This window comes from Lipotes vexillifer, unplaced genomic scaffold (assembly GCF_000442215.2).
Source record: "Lipotes vexillifer unplaced genomic scaffold, Lipotes_vexillifer_v1.1 scaffold233, whole genome shotgun sequence".
Classification (NCBI taxonomy): Eukaryota; Metazoa; Chordata; class Mammalia; order Artiodactyla; family Lipotidae; genus Lipotes; species Lipotes vexillifer.
The window spans coordinates 166,265-186,581 of record NW_006790915.1 but is presented as its reverse complement, the minus strand read 5'-3'; the positions used below and the strand labels follow the sequence as shown (position 1 = coordinate 186,581).

At 37.9% G+C, this 20,317-nt stretch overlaps 1 protein-coding gene across 1 annotated transcript in view; it reads right to left on the bottom strand.

Annotated features, from left to right (window-relative positions):
- Window positions 1-20,317, bottom strand: part of RAB3GAP1 (RAB3 GTPase activating protein catalytic subunit 1) — a 127,786-nt gene that overhangs the window by 73,983 nt on the left and 33,486 nt on the right. The window contains exons 7-8 of the mRNA XM_007464007.1: window positions 13,112-13,244; window positions 10,853-10,931 (exon numbers count right to left, since the gene is read on the bottom strand). Of these exons, the coding sequence (XP_007464069.1) occupies window positions 10,853-10,931; window positions 13,112-13,244 (212 nt within the window). The remainder of the gene's footprint in view (window positions 1-10,852; window positions 10,932-13,111; window positions 13,245-20,317) is intronic.

The following is a 20,317-nucleotide window of genomic DNA, read 5'->3' as shown; positions in this document are numbered from 1 at the left end:
CATTTCACCTCTATGGTATTCTCTCCAAAAGTCATAACCCACGTGTAACCATAAAAAATTTTTATTACTTTAAAAAGTTTTTAAAAAGACACAAACCCAAATTGAAGGAGATTCTACAAAATACCTGACTAGTACCCCTCAAAAGCTCAAAATGATGAAAAATGAGGAAAGACAGAAATTTTCACAGAACGGAGACTCAAGAAACTAAGGAGATATAACTACATGCAATGTGGTATCCCAGATTAGATCTTGGAACAGAAAATGGATGTTAGTGGAAAAACTAGTTAAATAAAGTTTAACTAATAATAATGTACCACTGTTGGTTTCTCAGTTTGTTTGTTTTTTTTTGTTTTTTGTTTTTTCCAGTATGCAGGCCTCTCACTGTTGTGGCCTCTCCCGTTGCAGAGCAACAGGCTCCGGACGTGCAGCTCAGTGGCCATGGCTCACGGGTGCAGCCGCTCCACAGAATGTGGGATCTTCCCAGACCGGGGCACGAACCTGTGTCCCCTGCATCGGCAGGCAGACTCTCAACCATTGCGCCACCAGGGAAGCCCGGTTTCTGAGTTTTGACACACATAACATGGTAACATAAACTGTTAACAGTAGGGAAAACTGGGTGAAGGGTATCCCGGGACAGTCTGTACTATCTTTATAACTTTTCATAAATCTAAAATAAACCAAAAATGTTTTTAAGTTTATATATTTTTATCAAATAGAAGAAAGGCTTCGTGACCTTGTGCAAGTGTTCTCGGACATGGCACTAAAGCATGATCCATAAAGTAAAAATCTAATAAACTGAACTTCATCAAATTTAAAATTTTTATTCTGGAAAAGACACTAGTAAGAGAATGAAAAGATAAACTACTGTCCCGAGAAAATATGTGTATTCAGAATATATAAAGAACTCTCAAAACACAGCATTAAGAAAACAACCCAATTAAAAAGTGGACAAAAGACTTGAACAGACACTGCACCATAGGGTATATACAATGGTAAATAAACACATGACAGATATTCAAAATTCAAATTAAAACTAGGATGAGATATCAAAACATACCTATTAGAATGGCTAAAACTAAAAAAACTGACACCAAGTACTACTGCAGATAGAGCAACTGAAACTCGCATACATTGCTGGTGAGAAAGCAAAATGGTAGAGAACTCAATTTGGCTGTTTCTTATAAAGTTAAATATACACTCACCATATGACTTAATCCCACCCTAGATATCTACCCAAGTAAACTGAAAATATATTTTCATATAAAAGATCTATACAAAAATATTTACAGCAGCTCTATTCATAAATGTCCAATCTTAGAAACAATCCTACACCCCCTCAACAGGTGAATGATTAAACTGTGGTATATCCTTAAAACAGAATACTACTCAGCAATAAAAAGGAAAAAACTATTGATAAAAAATTATTTCAAAGGATCTCAAAAGCACTATGCTGAGTGAAATAAGCCAGTCTCACATGATTACTCTTTGAGTCCATCTCTATGACACACCTGAAAGGACAAAACTATAGTGATTCAGAACATATCAGTGACTGCGCAGTGACTGCCAGCATTATAACAGAGAAGAGGAGTTTGGGGGAGGTTACAGAATTGTTCTACATTCTGACTGTGGTAGCAATTTAAAAAAACCTATACATGGAGGTGATTTGAGAAGGTGGCGGAAGAGTAAGATGTGGAGATCACCTTCCTCCCCACAGATACATCAGAAATACATCTACACGTGGAACTGCTCCTATAGAACACCCAGTGAACGCTGGCAGAAGACCTCAGACCTCCCAAAAGGCAAGAAACTCCCCACGTACCTGGGTAGGGCAAAAGAAAAAAGAAAAAACAGAGACAAAAGGATAGGGACGGGACCTGCACCAGTGGGAGGGAGCTGTGAAGGACGAAAGGATTCCACACACTAGAAGCTCTTTCGCGGGCGGAGACTGCGGGAGGCGGAGCGGGGAGCTTCGGGGCCGCGGAGGACAGCACAGCAACAGGGGCGCGGAGGGCAAAGCGGAGAGATTCCCGCACAGAGGATCGGGGCCGACCGGCACTCACCAGCCCGAGAGGCTTGTCTGCTCCCCGGCCGGGGCGGGCGAGGCTGGGAGCTGAGGCTTGGGCTTCGGTCCGATCCCAGGGAGAGGACTGGGGTTGGCGGCGTGAACACAGGCTCAAGAGGGCTAGTGCGCCACGGCTAGCCGGGAGGGAGTCCAGAAAAAATTCTGGACCTGCTGAAGAGGCAAGAGACTTTTCCTTCCCTCTTTGTTTCCTGGTGCACGAGGAGAGGGGATTAAGAGCGCTGCTTAAAGGAGGCCCAGAGACGGGCGCGAGCGGGACCCCAGAGACGGGCATGAAACACTAAGGCTGCTGCTGCGGCCACCAAAGAAACCTGTGTGCAAGCACAGGTCATTGTCCACACCTCCCCTCCCGGAAGCCTGTGCAGCCTGCCACTGCCAGGGTCCCGTGATCCAGGGTCTACTTGCCTGGGAGAACGGACGGCGCACCACAGGCTGGTGCAATGTCACGCTGGCTGCTGCCGCAGCAAGCTCACCCCACACGCGTACCCCTCCCTCCCTCCCGGCCTGAGTGAGCCAGAGTCCGCGAATCGGCTGCTCCTTTAACCCCTTTTATTCTGAGCCGTGTGGATGAAAGGCTCTTGGTGCTCCAGCCAAGAGTCAGTGCTGTGTCTCTGAGGTGGGAGAGCCAACTTCAGGACACTGGTCCACAAGAGACCACCCAGCTCCACGTAATATCAAATGGCGAACATCTCCCAGAGATCTCCATCTCAACACCAAGACCCAGCTTCACTCAACGACCAGCAAGCTACAGTGCTTGACACCCTATGCCAAACAACTAGCAACACAGGAACACAGCACCATCCATTAGCAGAGAGGCTGCCTAAAATCATAAGTCCACAGACACCCCAAAACACACCACCAAACATGGACCTGCCCACCAGAAAGAAAAGATCCAGCCTCATCCACCAGAACACAGGCATAGTCACCTCCACCAGGGAGCCCACTGAACCAACCTTAGCCACTGGGGACAGACACCAAAAACAACGGCAACTATGAACCTGCAGCCTGCGAAAAGGAGACCCCAAACACAGTAAGATAAGCAAAATGAGAAGACAGAAAAAAGAACAGCAGATGAAGGAGCAAGGTAAAAACCCACCAGACCTAACAATGAAGAGGAAATAAGCACTCTACCTGAAAAAGAATTCAGAATAATGATAGTAAAGATGATCCAAAATCTTGGAAATAGAATAAATACAAGAAACATTTAACAAGGACCTAGAAGAACTAAAGAGGAAACAAGCAATGATGAACAACACAATAAATGAAATTAAAAATACTCTAGAAGGGATCAATAGCAGAATAACTGAGGCAAAAGAACGGATAAGTGACCTGGAAGATAAAATAGTGGAAATAACTACTGCAGAGCAGAATAAAGAAAAAAGAATGAAAAGCACTGAGGACAGTCTCAGAGACCTGTGGGACAACATTAAACGCACCAACATTCGAATTATAGGGGTCCCAGAAGAAGAAGAAAAAAAGAAAGGGACTGAGAAAATATTTGAAGAGATTATAGTTGAAAACTTCCCTAATATGGGAAAGGAAATAATCAATCAAGCCCAGGAAGCACAGAGAGTCCCATACAGGATAAATCCAAGGATAAACATGCCAAGAAACATATTAATCAAACTATCAAAAATTAAGTTCAAAGAAAACATATTAAAAGCAGCAAGGGAAAAACAACAAATAACACACAAGGGAAGCCCCATAAGGTTAACAGCTGATCTTTCAGCAGAAACTCTGCAAGCCAGAAGAGACTGTCAGGACGTATTTAAAGTGATGAAGGAGAAAAACGTACAACCAAGATTACTCTACCCAGTAAGGATCTCATTCAGATTTGATGGAGAAATTAAAACCTTTACAGATAAGCAAAGCTGAGAGAGTTCAGCACCACCAAACCAGCTTTAAAACAAACGCTAAAGGAACTTCTCTAGGCAAGAAACACAAGAGAAGGAAAAGACCTACAATAACAAACCCAAAATAATTAAGAAAATGGGAATAGGAACATACATATCAATAATTACCTTAAATGTAAATGGATTAAATGCTCCCACCAAAAGACACAGACCGGCTGAATGGATACAAAAACAAGACCCGTATATATGCTGTCTACAAGAAACCCACTTCAGACCTAGGGACACATACAGACTGAAAATGAGGGGATGGAAAAAGATATTCCATGCAAATGGAAATCAAAAGAAAGCTGGAGTAGCAAATCTCATACCAGACAAAATAGACTTTAAAATAAGGCTATTACAAGACACAAAGAAGGACACTACATAATGATCAAGGGATCGATCCAATAAGATATAACAACTGTAAATATTTAAGGACCCAACAAAGGAGCACCTCAATAAATAAGGCAAATACTAACATAACAGCCATAAAAGGGGAAATCGACAGTAACACAATCATAGTAGGGGACTTTAACACCCCACTTTCACCAAGGACAGATCATCCAAAATGAAAATAAATAAGGAAACACAAGCTTAACATGATACATTAAACAACATGGACTTAACTGATATTTATAGGACATTCCATCCAAAAACAACAGAATACACATTTTTCTCAAGTGCTCATGGAACACTCTCCAGGATAGATCATATCTTGGGTCACAAATCAAGCCCTGGTAAATTTAAGAAAACTGAAATCATATCAAGTATCTTTTCCGACCACAACGCTAAGAGACTAGATATCAATTACAGGAAAAGATCTGTAAAAAATACAAACACATGGACTCTAAACAATATACTACTTAATAACCAAGAGATCACTAAAGAAATCAAAGAGGAAATCAAAAAATACCTAGAAACAAATGACAATGAAAACACGATGACCCAAGACCTATGGGATGCAGCAAAAGAGTTCTAACAGGGAAGTTTATAGCAATACAATCCTACCTTAAGGAACAGGAAACATCTCAAATAAACAACCTAACCTTGCACCTAAAGCAATTAGAGAAAGAAGAACAAAAAAACCCCAAAGTTAGCAGAAGGAAAGAAATCATAAAGATCAGATCAGAAATAAATGAAAAAGAAATGAAGGAAACGACAGCAAAGATTAATAAAACTAAAAGCCGGTTCTTTGAGAAGATAAACAAAATTGATAAACCATCAGCCAGACTCATCAAGAAAAAAAGGGAGAAGACTCAGATCAATTAGAAATGAAAAGGAGAAGCAACAACTGACACTGCAGAAATACAAAGGATCATGAGAGATTACTACAAGCAAATCTATGCCAATAAAATGGACACCTGGAAGAAATGGACAATTCTTAGAAATGCACAACCTGCTGAGACTGAACTAGGAAGAAATAGAAAATATGAAAAGACCAATCACAAGCACTGAAATTGAAACTGTGATTAAAAATCTTCCAGCAAACAAAAGTCCAGGACCAGATGGCTTCACAGGCAAATTCTATCAAACATTTAGAGAAGAGCTAACACCTGTCCTTCTCAAACTCTTCCAAAATATAGCAGAGGGAGAAACACTCCCAAATTCATTCTACGAGGCCACCATCATCTTGATACCAAAACCAGACAAGGATGTCACAAAGAAAGAAAACTACAGGCCAATATCACTGATGAACATAGATGCAAAAATCCTCAACAAAATACTAGCAAACAGAATCCAACAGCACATTAAAAGGATCATACACCATGATCAAGTGGGGTTTATTCCAGCAATGCGAGGATTCTTCAATATATACAAATCAATAACGTGATACACCATATTAACAAATTGAAGGAGAAAAACCATACGATCCTCTCAAATGATGCAGAGAAAGCTTTCGACAAAATTCAACACCCATTTAAGATAAAAACCCTGCAGAATGTAGGCAGAGAGGTAACTTTCCTCAACATAATAAAGGCCATATATGACAAACCCACAGCCAACATCGTCCTCAATGGTGAAAAACTGAAATCATTTCCACTAAGATCAAGAACAAGACAAGACAAGGTTGCCCACTCTCACCACTATTATTCAACATAGCTTTGTAAGTTTTAGCCACAGCAATCAGAGAAAAAAAAGAAATAAAAGGAATCCAAATCAGAAAAGAAGAAGTAAAGCTGTCACTGTTTGCAGATGACGTGATGCTATATGTACAGAATCCTAAAGATGCTACCAGAAAACTACTAGAGCTAATCAATGAATCTGGTAAAGTAGCAGGATACAAAATTAATGCACAGAGATCTCTGGCATTCCTATACACTAATGACGAAAAATCTGAAATTGAAATTAACACTCCCATTTACCACTGCAACAAGAAGAATAAAATATCTAGGAATAAACCTACCTAAGGAGACAAAAGACCTGTTGGCAGAAAATTATAAGACACTGATGAAAGAAATTAAAGATGATACAAATAGATGGAGAGATATACCATGTTCTTGGATTGGAAGAATCAACACTGTGAAAATGACTCTACTACCCAAAGCAATCTACAGATTCAATGCAATCCCTATCAAACTACCACTGGCATTTTTCACAGAACTAGAACAAAACATTTCACAATCTGTATGGAAACACAAAAGACCCCAAACAGCCAAAGCAATCTTGAGAATGAAAAATGGAGATGGAGGAATCAGGCTCCCTGACTTCAGACTATACTACAAAGCTACAGTAATCAAGACAGTATGGTACTGGCACAAAACAGAAATATAAACCAATGGAACAGGACAGAAAGCCCAGAGATAAACCCACGCACATATGGTAACCTTACCTTTGATAAAGGAGGCAAGAATATACAGTGGAGAAAAGACAGCCTCTTCAATAACTGGTGCTGGGAAAAGTGGACAGGTACATGTAGAAGTATGAAATTAGAACACTCCCTAACACCATACACAAAAGTAAACTCAAAATGGATTAAACACCTAAATGTAAGGCCAGACACTATCAAACTCTTAGAGGAAAACATAGGCAGAACAATCTATGACATAAATCACAGCAAGAATCTTTTTGATCCACCTCCTAGAGAAATGGAAATAAAAACAAAAATAAACAAATGGGGCCTAATGAAACTTCAAAGCTTTTGCACAGCAAAGGAAAACATAAACAAGACCAAAAGACAACCCTCAGAAGGGGAGAAAATATTTGCAAATGAAGCAGCTGACAAAGGATTAATCTCCAAAATTTACAAGCAGCTCATGCAGCTCAATAACAAAAAAACAAACAATCCAATCCAAAAATGGGCAGAAGACCTAAATAGACATTTCTCCAAAGAAGATATACATATTGCCAACAAACACATGAAAGAATGCTCAACATCATTAATCACTAGAGAAATGCAAATCAAAACTACAATGAGATATCATCTCACACCGGTCAGAACGGCCATCATTAAAGAATCTAGAAACAATAAATGCTGGAGAGTGTGTGGAGAAAAGCAAACACTCTTGCACTGTTAGTGGGAATGTAAATTGATACAGCCACTATGGAGAACAGTATGGAGGTTCCTTAAAATACTACAACTAGAACTACTATATGACCCAGCAATCCCACTACTGGGCATATACCCTGAGAAGACCATAATTCAAAAAGAGTCACGTGGGCTTCCCTGGTGGCGCAATGGTTGAGAGTCCGCCTGCCGATGCAGGGGATGCGGGTTTGTGCCCCGATCCAGGAAGGTCCCACATGCCGCGGAGCGGCTGGGCCCATGGGCCATGGCCGCTGAGCCCGTGTGTCCGGAGCCTGTGCTCCACAACGGGAGAGGCCACAACAGTGAGAGGCCTGAGTACTGCAAAAAAAAAAAAGAGTCATGTACCAAAATGTTCATTGCAGCTCTATTTACAATAGCCAGGACATGGAAGCAACCTAAGTGTCCATCGACATATGAATGGATAAAGAAGTTGTGGCCCATATATAAAATGGACTATTACTCAGCCATAAAAAGAAACGAATTGAGTTATTTGTAGTGAGGTGGATGGACCCAGAGTCTCTCATACAGAGTGAAGTCAGAAAGAGAAAAACAAATACCGTATGCTAACACATATACATGGAATCTAAGAAAAAAAAAAAGATCATGAAGAACCTAGGGGTAAGATGGGAATAAAGACACAGACCTACTAGAGAATGGACTTGAGGATATGGGGAGAGGGAAGGGTAGGCTGTGACAACCTGAGAGAGTGGCATGGACATATATACACTACCAAACGTAAAACAGATAGCTAGTGGGAAGAAGCCGCATAGCACGGGGAGATCAGCTTGGTGGTTTGTGACCACCTAGAGGATTGGGATAGGGAGGGTGGGAGGGAAGGAGACACAAGATAGAAGAAATATGGGAACATATGTATAACTGATTCACTTTGTTATAAAGCAGAAACTAACACACCATTGTAAAGCAATTATACTCCAATAAAGATGTTAAGGAAAAAAAAAAAACCTATACATGTGTTAAAGTTCAGTGAACTGTTCACCAAAAACAAAAAAAGGTCTATTTACTTTATGCTAATTTAAAAAAAAAAATTTTTAAAAAGGAAATGGGAATATTAAAAAACAAACTACTGGGAGCTCCCTGGTGGCGCTGTGGTTAAGAATCCACCTACCAGGGCTTCCCTGGTGGCGCAGTGGTTGAGAGTCCGCATGCCGATGCAGGGGACACAGGTTCGTGCCCCGGTATGGGAAGATCCCACATGCCGCAGAGCAGCTAGGCCCGTGAGCCATGGCCGCTGAGCCTGCGCGTCTGGAGCCTGTGCTCCGCAACGGGAGGCCACAACAGTGAGAGGCCCACGCACCGCAAAAAAAAAAAAAAAAAAAAAAAGAATCCACCTACCAATGCAGTGGACACAGGTTCAAGCCCTGGTCTAGGAAGATCCCACATGGTGCGAAGCAACTAAGCCCGTGCGCCACAACTACCGAGCGTGCACGCTAGAGACCGCAAGCCACAACTACTGAGCCAACGCACCTATAGCCCGTGCTCTGCAACAAGATAGGCCACCACAATTAGAAGCCTGTCCTCTGCAATAAAGAGTAGCCCCCGCTCGCCGCAACTAGAGAAAGGCCGCATGCAGCAACGAAGACGCAACGCAGCCAAAAATAAATAAATAAAACAAATAAATTAAAAAAAAAAACTACTAACAAGTGACTTTCGTTAATACATAAAGAAATCACTAACAAGTGACATTAATTTCATACATAGAAAGGTTTCATGTATTTATTCAATGAATATTTAACTATGGACTACTTGTCAAATACACTTTTTTGAAATATATATTAAAAAGCTGAACAGAAATTATATAACAGCAGTGAGATTTTGATATATGTACTATGTGTTATTAGCTTATTAAATCCTCACAATTACTCTCAAAGGCACGTATTATTTTTCTTACTTTACCAATGCAGAAACCAAATCAGAGAAATTAAATAACTTGCCCAAAGTTGCTGAGATAATAGGTACTTGAGCTAGAAATTAAACATTAGTTTGCCTAATTCAGTGTCTGACCAAACAGTAGATGGTCAATTAATGCTGAATGAATGAATGCACATAAATGCATGCTCTATGATACAAGCTGCCTTCTGACATATTTTGTCATGTTAAATGTATGTATTCACATTTTAAAAGATAAAAGAATCTAGATGGATTAAATTAAATGGGTAATTTATTCATTAAATTCCTTTTGTAGTTAAGTTCACAGTTTTTAAAAGATCAGAATAAAATAACAGGACTATTTATGAAACATTAACCAGTTTATTGCACTTGCAAATAGTTTTCTTCTTTTTAGTGCTACATAATCTACTTGATATAGCAATCACAATGGAATGAAGAAAAAAGAAACAAACACAGATACTGTCATTTTCCCTTTCCTTAGAAATTCTTTAATAAAAAAAATCAAAAGACCAATTCACACCAACAGAATAATTTAAAACCAGTACATAAATTACCTTCAACTAGGTCTCCTTCCTTGACCATATACTCATACTTGGGCCATTTTGATGGTAGTATGTTTTAACACCAACCTCTCCAAAATAAAAGAGATGCTGAGAATAATTTTAAAAAGATTAAAAGACCTTTAGAAAGTTTAATAGACGTAAGAGAGTTTTGATGTTATCACATAACTGTTTGAGATCAACATTTTATGTCAATTCAATTTTCAGCAATATTTATTAAGTTTCCTATGATATTTAAGCGTTCTCTGCTAGTCATCAGAATTAGACTTAGGTACAACCTAGATTATGACACATACTGTTCAGAAAGGATTTAATAGCAGGACTATGACTGCTATCCTCAGAAAGGCCTACTTCTAAGGCTGCCCGTTGGCTGGTACCTGGGAACCTGGATTTGTGGAGGGGTCTCACCATTTTCCCTAACTGATAAGAGTTATTGTGCCTCAACTGTTTGTACAAACAAAGTGGTTTATGCTGAACACCTGCTTTCCTTTTAGGAGTCTGAAATTTTGTTATGTAACAGTCAGAGGGTGCCTACGTGACCAGCCCCGAATTAAAAACCTGAGAGCTGAGGCTTTAACAAGCTTCTCTGGTAGAAAACGTTTCATATGTGTTGTCACAACTTGTTGCTAAAGGAACTGAATATGTCCTCTGTGACTCCATTAGGAAAGGACTCTTAAACACTTGCACTTCCTCCAAATTTTGCCGAAGGCACCTTTTCCCTTTGCTGATTTTGCTTTGCATGCTGTCACTCTAAGAAATCCTAGCAATAAGAGCAACTACATGCTGAGCCCAGTGGGAACTCCCAGAAAATCATCAAACCTGGAGTCAGTCATGGGGCCTTCCTGACATACATACTAAAAGTTATCTGAGTAAAATGTATACTTACCATCTTACCAGGCAATGTGCTCTGGGAGGAAAGTCATTATTCATACACAGCAAATCTTGCATAGATTGTGGAATAACATCTACAGAAATATTTGATAATTAAAAAGTGAGTATGTTCATTCTAAGGCAGAATTTTATCATATGATTTAAAGAAATCATTCTATGACATGTCTTGCTAGTCCATGTAGTTTTGCAACTGCTTAACGATTTATATCTAAGGCTAACTCTAAGCTTTGGAGGAAGACCAGTGTCTCTCTTGCTCTCTCCCTTTTCTTTAAAAAAAAAAAAAAAAAAAAAAAGCCAGTCCATAAAAAAATATATATTGATATATATATCATTCCCATGTTTATAGTATGTTCCATTCTTCTAAATCATGATTCAAACAATTTCTCATTCCTTATTAGAAAACCTTGTTTTATTTGTTCTTCTTAGCCTGCCCTTGTCTTTATTTTTCTTCAAAATTATACTTAGAAGTCTGTCAACTCTATACCTCCTCCCATGGCTAGCCTTTGCTCACCCCTGGCCATCTTAAATATTCTTGTAAAACCACTACGCAGCTTCTCCTTTATAACCCATATATCTGTAAGTACTTGCACTACTATCCATAATAAGATACTAACATCAGTGATCATTACTTACACTCGTAAATGCATAATAAATTCAAAGCATAAAGAATAATGTCTATAAAAATATTTCCTGGAACCTCCCTGGAGGTCCAGTGGTTAGGACTCCGCACTTCCATTGTGGGGGGCGCAGGTTCGATCCCTGGTTGGGGAAGATCCCGCATGCCACGCTGTGCAGCCAAAAAAAAAAAAACAATTTCCTTTTGCTGTATAGCTATACTTGCTGAGCAAATTTGTATTTTGTTAATTTGAAAAAAGAATAGGAGAACACTAATGACTTGATGCTCTAATTAAAACAATAAGCAACTCCAATAAATAAAAGACCAGTGTTCAAATCTTCTGACCTCTGATAATCGTTTTAAACATGTATCTCCAAATTAACTGAGCTGATGGTTTGCTTGTAACTTCTACCATTAGTTACAGCTTCAATCACGACCAAATTAAAACTGCCCAATACATACACACATGCAGCAATAATGCCTTAACTACCTTAAATCCATTCACCTTCTCTCATCATACCACAGTCTCCTTTATCTATTCATCTCAGAAACACTGATTCTAGGGGCTTCCCTGGTGGCGCAGTGGTTGAGAGCCCGCCTGCCGATGAAAGGGACACGGGCTCATGCCCCGGTCCGGGAAGATCCCACATGCCGCAGAGCGGCTGGGCCTGTGAGCCACGGCCGCTGAGCCTGCGCATCCAGAGCCTGTGCTCTGCAACGGGAGAGGCCACAACAGTGAGAGGCCCGCGTACCGCAAAAAAAAAAAAAAAAAAAACAACTCTCTTAAAATGGATCTTTCTCTTAAAATGATTGATAATATAAAATCAAGTTCCCTTTGCAAGTTTGTAAATTATGCCTAGCAAATAAAATATATGCCTTTTTGGGGAAGAAACAAACTCTTAAAATTCTTTATTAAGCTGCAAATGATGTGTGCTAACTTGAATACTATTTGCAATGCTTATACAAGAGCCTGGTAAACATCAGTAATCATGAGATAGGTACTTATGTACAGTATCTTATTAAATCCTCCCATTAACCCTCCAGATAGTATTACTCCATTTTACAAATGAGATCAGTCAAATTTAGAAAGGTCAAGTAACTAGTAAGTAGAAAAACCAGAATTTTAACCCACTTGATCTAACTCTAAAGTCTGGGGTATATCCAAAACATGACACTGACTAATCCATAACTTTTAAAAAATTCTTCAAAGCCCAGCTTAGTTACTTAATTCTCTATAACATCTTCTCTAATCTCTCTGGACTAAAAGTGATCTTTCCTATTCTGAACTCCAGTAAGACTTTGTGCTTTGGGATGGCACTTATCACTTTTTACCTCTTATTATTGTTACTTACTTATAGACCTTATCTCCCCTACTGGAATGTAAATTTTTTTCAGTTGGGCTTAGCAGAGTACCAAGCACATCTCAGGCATTCAATAAGTATGTGCTGATTTAATTAATTTTAAAATAAATGATGCTGCAATTTTTCCTCTGCAAAGATCATACTCTATTTCAGATGTGGTGAAACGACTCTGCATACGTAAAATATCTCCAGAGGATACTACTTAAGAGAACTAAATTCATAATTCAAAATTATAATCACTCTTACAAGAGTTTAAAAATATGTAGTACAAACTTACCTTCTAATACTTCATCCTTTCCTTCTTTATCAGGGGATTCTTGTACAAGATAATGATGAGTGACTGAGAACTTGAAATCAGCAAATGAAATCTCATCTGATTTCTCTTCCCATGTGCCAGAAGTAAATATACCCTGTATTTGACAAAAAAAAAAAAAAAAAAAAGGAAAAACATCTACTTTATGGTATTCAATACTTACCATTAGGTTTATTAACCACAGATCTTTTTTCCCTTTTTCTGCCCATTAATCTAAAAGTTCGATCCTATATTTATCCTCCCCATAATAAAAGGAAAAGGAAAAATATGTAAGTGAATAAACAAAGAGGAAATTATTTTATAAACTATCACAGTGTTCCTTTAGAAGAAAATTCCCCTAGAATATTAACTATCAAGTGACTTACAAAATTGTAATTTTCAAGTAATTTTTATGAGTCTCTATATAAAATCATGAATATACAGTAAATCCCATGCCTCTTCACACACCAAAAAAAACCCAACATCTTCTCTACCAACAGCAGAATCTGTGAGTAGCTTTTAACTGAAAATAGTTAAATTTCATAAATTTTAAAAATTATAAAAAATACATATTATTTTTATTATAAAGATCTCAAATGTAATAACATCACTACGTGGTACACAGAATTACTGAATATCAGAAATTGCTTCAGAAAAAGAAAAGCAAATTTGTAAAATCAATTTAAGTCACATGAGATCTGTAGTACTTATTTGCTTAACAGGTTCTGCAAGCTTCTTTATCAAGCTTTGGCATTCAAATATTTTCAAATGAACAGCAACTTCTTCATTGGAAAATATTTTAATTAAAAGTTCCAAACAGCCCTCTTACTTACACAACATAACCATAAAAAAGGATTTTTGCCACAAGTCTCCCATAGCTATTCTTTCCACTGGAGAGATATTACAGATGGTCATTACAGCATAGCACCACCACTACAAGGCAGAAATACCAACTCAGCAACTTCCAAATATAGATAGCCCCAAACTAGACAGGAAAAATGTAAGGAATGATTCTCTGCATTACTGAATTTTTTAAAAGTGTTTTTCAGACTGTACCTAAGTTTTATGTGTTCCTGGCAAGGTATTTATAATTCCGAATCTTTTTATTAGGAGAATAATCACCATGTATGATACGTATCAAAAACTATGATTTTTATACATTGGGTTTCTTTAAAGTGAGGTTAACCTGTGTTAAGATATATATGGCCTGTACCAAAAGTCTCAAACTGCAGTAAGTAATAAATGATATACATAAGAGCTTGGTTTGCTAGGAAGAATGCCCACAATAAAGCAGTGAAAGCTACAACTAAGGTGGGGGGGAGAAGTCCGGAAAATGAGAGATAAGTCCCCTTTTCAAGCTTGCAGAAAACCTGAAATTTTTTTTGCCATATTTTTAATTGAAATATAGTCAATTTACAATGTTATGCTAGTTTCTGATGTACAGCAAAGTGATTCAGTTATACAATACATATTCTTTTTCATATTCTTTTCCATTATGGTTTATTACAGAATATTGAATATAGTTCCCTGTGCTATACAATAGGACCTTGCTGTTTATCCATTCTATATATAATAGTTTACACATCTGCTAGTCCCAAACTCCCAGTCCTCCCCTCCCCCTTGGCAACCAGAAGTCTGTTCTCTATATGTCTATGAGTCTGTTTCTGTTTCACAGGTAAGTTCATTTGTGTCATATTTTAGATTCCACATATAAGTGATACCATATGGTATCTGTCCTTTTCTTTCTGACTTACTTCACTTAGTATGATAATCTCTAGGTCCATCCATGTTGCTGCAAATGGCATTATGAAATATTCCCTTAAAATGATATAAGACACATTATCTGACCCTAATCCTGCATTCTAGGTACAACTGTCAACCTTACTGAACGGCTATCTCAAGGTGGATTTGGTTGTATTCAATATAGAGGGCATGTAGGTTCTGTATCCAAAACAAACTTTTTAAGATAATTTAGCTTAACTGAAAAACAACACTCCAACCTCCCTCCTTCAATTCCATTATGATACAGTCACTTGACACCAAATTCCAGTATGGTGTATATTTACTACTAGAACCAGAAAGGATAACTCTAGTTCAGAATTAATCTAGTAATTCATCAAAAATAACTTCTGATGGCCCTAATTAGACAATAAAAAGAATTAAGCACACAGACTAGAAAGAAAGCTGTCTGCATTCACAGATGGCATGATTATGTACATAACATATCCAAAGGAATCTACAAAGTACCCAAACTGAGTTTATAAAGTTGTGGAATTCAAGGTCAGTATACAAAAATCATGTGCATTTTTATATACATATACTGAGCAAATGCTTGGGAAATTAATTTTTTTTAAATACCACTCTTATAACATCAAAAAAACATCAAATACCTAGGGAAAAGACTTAATGAAAGATGAGCAAGAACTCTACCTAAAATACCTCAATGCATTACTAAAAGATAGTAAAGACCTAAACAGAGATATTTCATGTACATGGACTGGAAAACACACCACCATTAAGATGTCGATTCTCCCAAATTGATCTATAACTTCAACACAATCCTAATCAAAATCCCAGCAGGCATTTTGTAAAAACTGCCAAGCTGATTCTAAAACTAACATGAAAATCCAAAGACCCTAGAATAGCTAAAATAATTTTTGATGAAAAGTATACTACCTGATTTTAAGATTTACTTTGCTACAGCAATTAAGACAGTACAGTACTGGCATAAGGACAAATAGATCAATGAAACATAACAGATAGTCCAGAAATATATTCACACTAATACTTCATTTTACAACAGAGGAGCCTCTACAATTCGGGGAAAGGATGGTCTTTTCAACAAATGGTTCTGAAATAATTAGATATTCATATGGAAGAGAACACAGAATATCCTCACAACCTTAAAATAGGCAAAAATTCCTTTGACAAGACACGAAAGTCACTAACAATAAAATCAAAAACTGAGAAAATGAGCTTCACTAAAATAAACATGCTCATCAAAAGACACAATTAAGGGCTTCCCTGATGGCGCAGTGGTTCTGAGTCTGCCTGCCGATGCAGGGGACACGGGTTTGTGCCCCGGTCCAGGAAGATCCCACATGCTGCGGAGAGGCTGGGCCCGTGAGCCATGGCCGCTGAGCCTGCGTGTCCGGAGCCTGTGCTCCGCAACGGGAGAGGCCACAGCAAGGAGAGGCCCGCGTACCGCAAAAAAAAAAAAAAAAAAAAAGACACAATTAAAATGATTAGAAAAGCCACAGACTAATGGAAAAACTCAAAATACATTTATCTGACAAAAGACTCACAACCAGGATGTACGAGAATAATTTTTAAAACGAAACAATCCAATATTTTTTTAATGAGCAAAATACTTGAACACTTAGCAAAAGAAGGTATGAATGACTAATAGTTAACTGTGATGAATCACCAGATACTACTGAATTTCAGTAGTCGACAGCGAAATGCAAATTAAAACCACAATGAGATACCACTTCACACCCAGTAAGATGACTAAAAATAAAAATCTGACAATGCCAACTGTCAGAATGTAGAGCAACTTGAAATCTCACATACTGCTAAGAGTATACAATGGTATACAACCTTGTACTTTAGAAAAGTTTGGCAGTTTCTAATAAAACTGAACACAAGACCTAGCAATTCTGCTCCTAAGAATATACTCAAGAAAAATCAAAGCATATGTTCACCAAATTGTTCATAGCAGATTATTAATAAGAAAAAAATGGAAACAATTTAAATATTTATCAATAGGAGAAAGGATAAACACACTGTGGTACAGTCATACGATCCAAAAAATGATATGTGTAACATGGATGAATTCTTAAAATATTATGTTGAGCAAAAAGTCAGACACGAATGCATAGTGTATGATTCCACTTATATGAAACTCAAGAACAGGTAGAATTAATATATAGTGAAAGAAATAAGAACTATCATTACTTAAGGGATAGAGAGAAAAACAAGGAATCTTTCTGGGATGATGAAAATTGTTTTTTACTTTAGATGGTAGTAACACGGGTACATTCATTTGTCAAAATAAACTGTAAATCTGAATTTTGTCCATTTTACTGTATGTAAACTATAACCCAACAAAGAAAAAACATCAACAGAACACCTCTTTAAAAAGAGATAAGGAAATATGGGGGAATATTAAACTTCTGAGGAAAATGTGGTAGGTAGGGAGAGGAAGATGCTCTTTTTCCAAGAGAAAAGATAATGGCAATTATGTAAGAACAACATGCACTAAACATCATCATGTGGACCCAACAATCCTTTCCACTCATCTTTCAACTTAATAAATTTTAGGTAATTAAGAAATATTCTCAGCCAGAACTTTGGAGGGCCAAAGATCTCAGCAAGATAAAGGTCACTCTTTTAGTTGAGCCCTTCACAATGTCAGGCCCAGACTATTTTAATAGCTTTCTAGTGGTCTCTGTATCCCTAACCTACAATCCTCCTTCCACATGGTTACCTTCCTAAAATATAAATCTGATATTGTTCTTCTGTTTAAAATACTTTAGTGGATTTCCATAACCTATAAGTGGCTTCCAGAGATGTTTAATCAGGTATTCCTATCAGTAAAAGATTTTGAGTATCCACCTCCATGTATGTATATTTTTATTAACAAATTAAGCATTACTGTAGCAATATATTATGCATATGATATATAAAACAAAAACATTAAAAAGGGATATAAACGTAATATAATTAGAAGTCATAATACAAAAATGGCTCATCACAAGCACCTCTTAAGTGTGGCATTACTGGGTTGGCCAAAAGGTTCATTCGGCATTTTTCTGTAAGATGGCTCTAGTAGCACTTAGTTGTCTTTAACTTCATTTGAAACAATTTTGTTAGACTGTATGTGACAGCTGTCATATCAGCATGCATTTAAGAAAAGACTTATCAAAACTGGTGAATTTTTGTGTAGCCATTTTAACATTGAAGATGAAAGAAAAAAAGCAACATTTTCGGCATATTATGCTTTATTATTTCAAGAAAGGTAAAACGCAACTGAAATGTAAAAATAAGATTTGTGCAGTGTATGGAGAAGGTGCTGTGACTGATCGAATGTGTCAAAAGTGGTTTACGAAGTTTTGTGCTGGAGATTTCTCGCTGGACGATGCTCCATGTTCAGGTAGACCAGTTGAAGTTGACAGCGATCAAATCAAGACATTAACTGAGAACAATCAACGTTATACAGTGCAGGAGAGAGCCGACATACTCAAAATATCCAAATCAAGCACTGAAAATCATCTGCACCAGCTTGGTTATGTGAATCGCTTTGATGTTTGGGTTCCACATAAGTTAAGTGAAAAAAAACTTTTTGACTGTATTTCTGTATTCAATTCTCTACTTAAATGTAACGAAAATGTTCCGTTTTTAAAATAAATTGTGACAGGCGATGAAAAGCGGATACTGTACAATAATGTGGAACGGAAGAGATCGTGGAGAAAGTGAAATGAACCGCCACCAACCACACCAAAGGCCCGTCTTCATCCAAAGAAGGTGATGTTGTATATATGGTGGGATTGGAAGACAGTCCTTTATTATGACCTCCTTCTAGAAAACCAAACGATTAATTCCAACAAGTATTGCTCCCAGTTAGACCAACTGAAAGCAGCACTCAACAAAGAGCGTCCAGAATGAGTCAAGAGAAAACACATAACCTTCCATCAGGATGACGCAAGACCGCATGTTTCTCTGATGACCAGGCAAAAACTGTTACAGCTTGGCTGGTTCTGATTCATCCGCTGTATTCACCAGACATTGCATCTTTGGATTTCCATTTATTTCGGTCTTTATAAAATTCTCTTAATGGAAAAAATTTCAGTTCCCTAGAAGACTGTAAAAGGCACCTGGAAGAGTTCTTTGCTTAAAAAGGTAAAAAGTTTTGGGAAGATGGAATTATGAAGTTGCCTGAAAAATGGCAGAAGGTAGTGGAACAAAAGGGTGAATACGTTTTTCAATAAAGTTCTTGGTGAAAATGAAGAATGTGTCTTTTATTTTTACTTAAAAACCGAAGGCACTTCTTGGACTTGTAGAAACACAAACCCACCAGACTTGGCCCCACCCCTTTGCTGGTTTATCTCCCACGGTTACCTTCCACCTACCCTGTGTTACGATCCTAACAACTTGTATTTCCTCAGAGGTGTGCTTTATGTTTGACATCTGGGCACAGACTATTTATCCTGCTCTTCTCTACTTCCTCTTAGCACACCTTTCACATATTCATTCTTCAAAACTCATCCTAAATGTTATTTCCTGTAGAAAATCTGCTTTACCTCCATGAAAGGTAATGATCCTCAATGTCTTGTTCAAATCATTAGAATGGCTTCTTATTCAAGTCACTTACTTATTATATATCTATTTCTCCATTAGACTGTAATGAGCAAAGACCACGGTCTATTCTTTGCAGCCCAGAACTTAACAGTGCCTACATGCTTAATAAGTATCTTAGGAATTACCTTTATCAGTATTCACAAAGAAACCCATATTTTCCAAATATACTGGAAATATTTCAGTAAGTACACAGAATATATAGTCTGAGGTCTAGTCTAACAACCTGAAATACCACACAACCCAGTCCCTAAAGGTATGCTCTCTGACTTGAACTGACATATGTACATCACAGTCCTCATGTTGAGTTCCTCGTGAAGTTAATTTCCTCATGGTATAAATCAAACATGTGGATAAACTCACTGCCTTCCTGGATTAAGACATTTTCTGTAACACCTAAACATAAGCCATCTTTAAGATTTATTGGTTACCAGAATCAATTTCACATCATAAACAAGCTACCATTAAAAATATAATCTTTCATTATAAAACTAAAACTGTTTAAATTACTGTTTAACAAATTATTAAATTTTTTTTCTTCTACTGACAAAAGCAACACATTATTGAAGAGGAAAAAAAATAGTGAAGCATAAAACCTAGTGGTTTTTTTCCATTTCTTTTTTTGAAGAGCACAGAGCTGTGGTTCTCACCCTTATTAGACTTCATAATCAACTACAAGGCTTTCAAAAACATACTGATGGGCTTCCCGGGTGGCGCAGTGGTTGAGAGTCTGCCTGCCGATGCAGGGGACGCGGGTTCGTGCCCCGGTCCGGGAGGATCCCGCGTGCTGCGGAGCGGCTGGGCCCGTGAGCCATGGCCGCTGGGCCTGCGCGT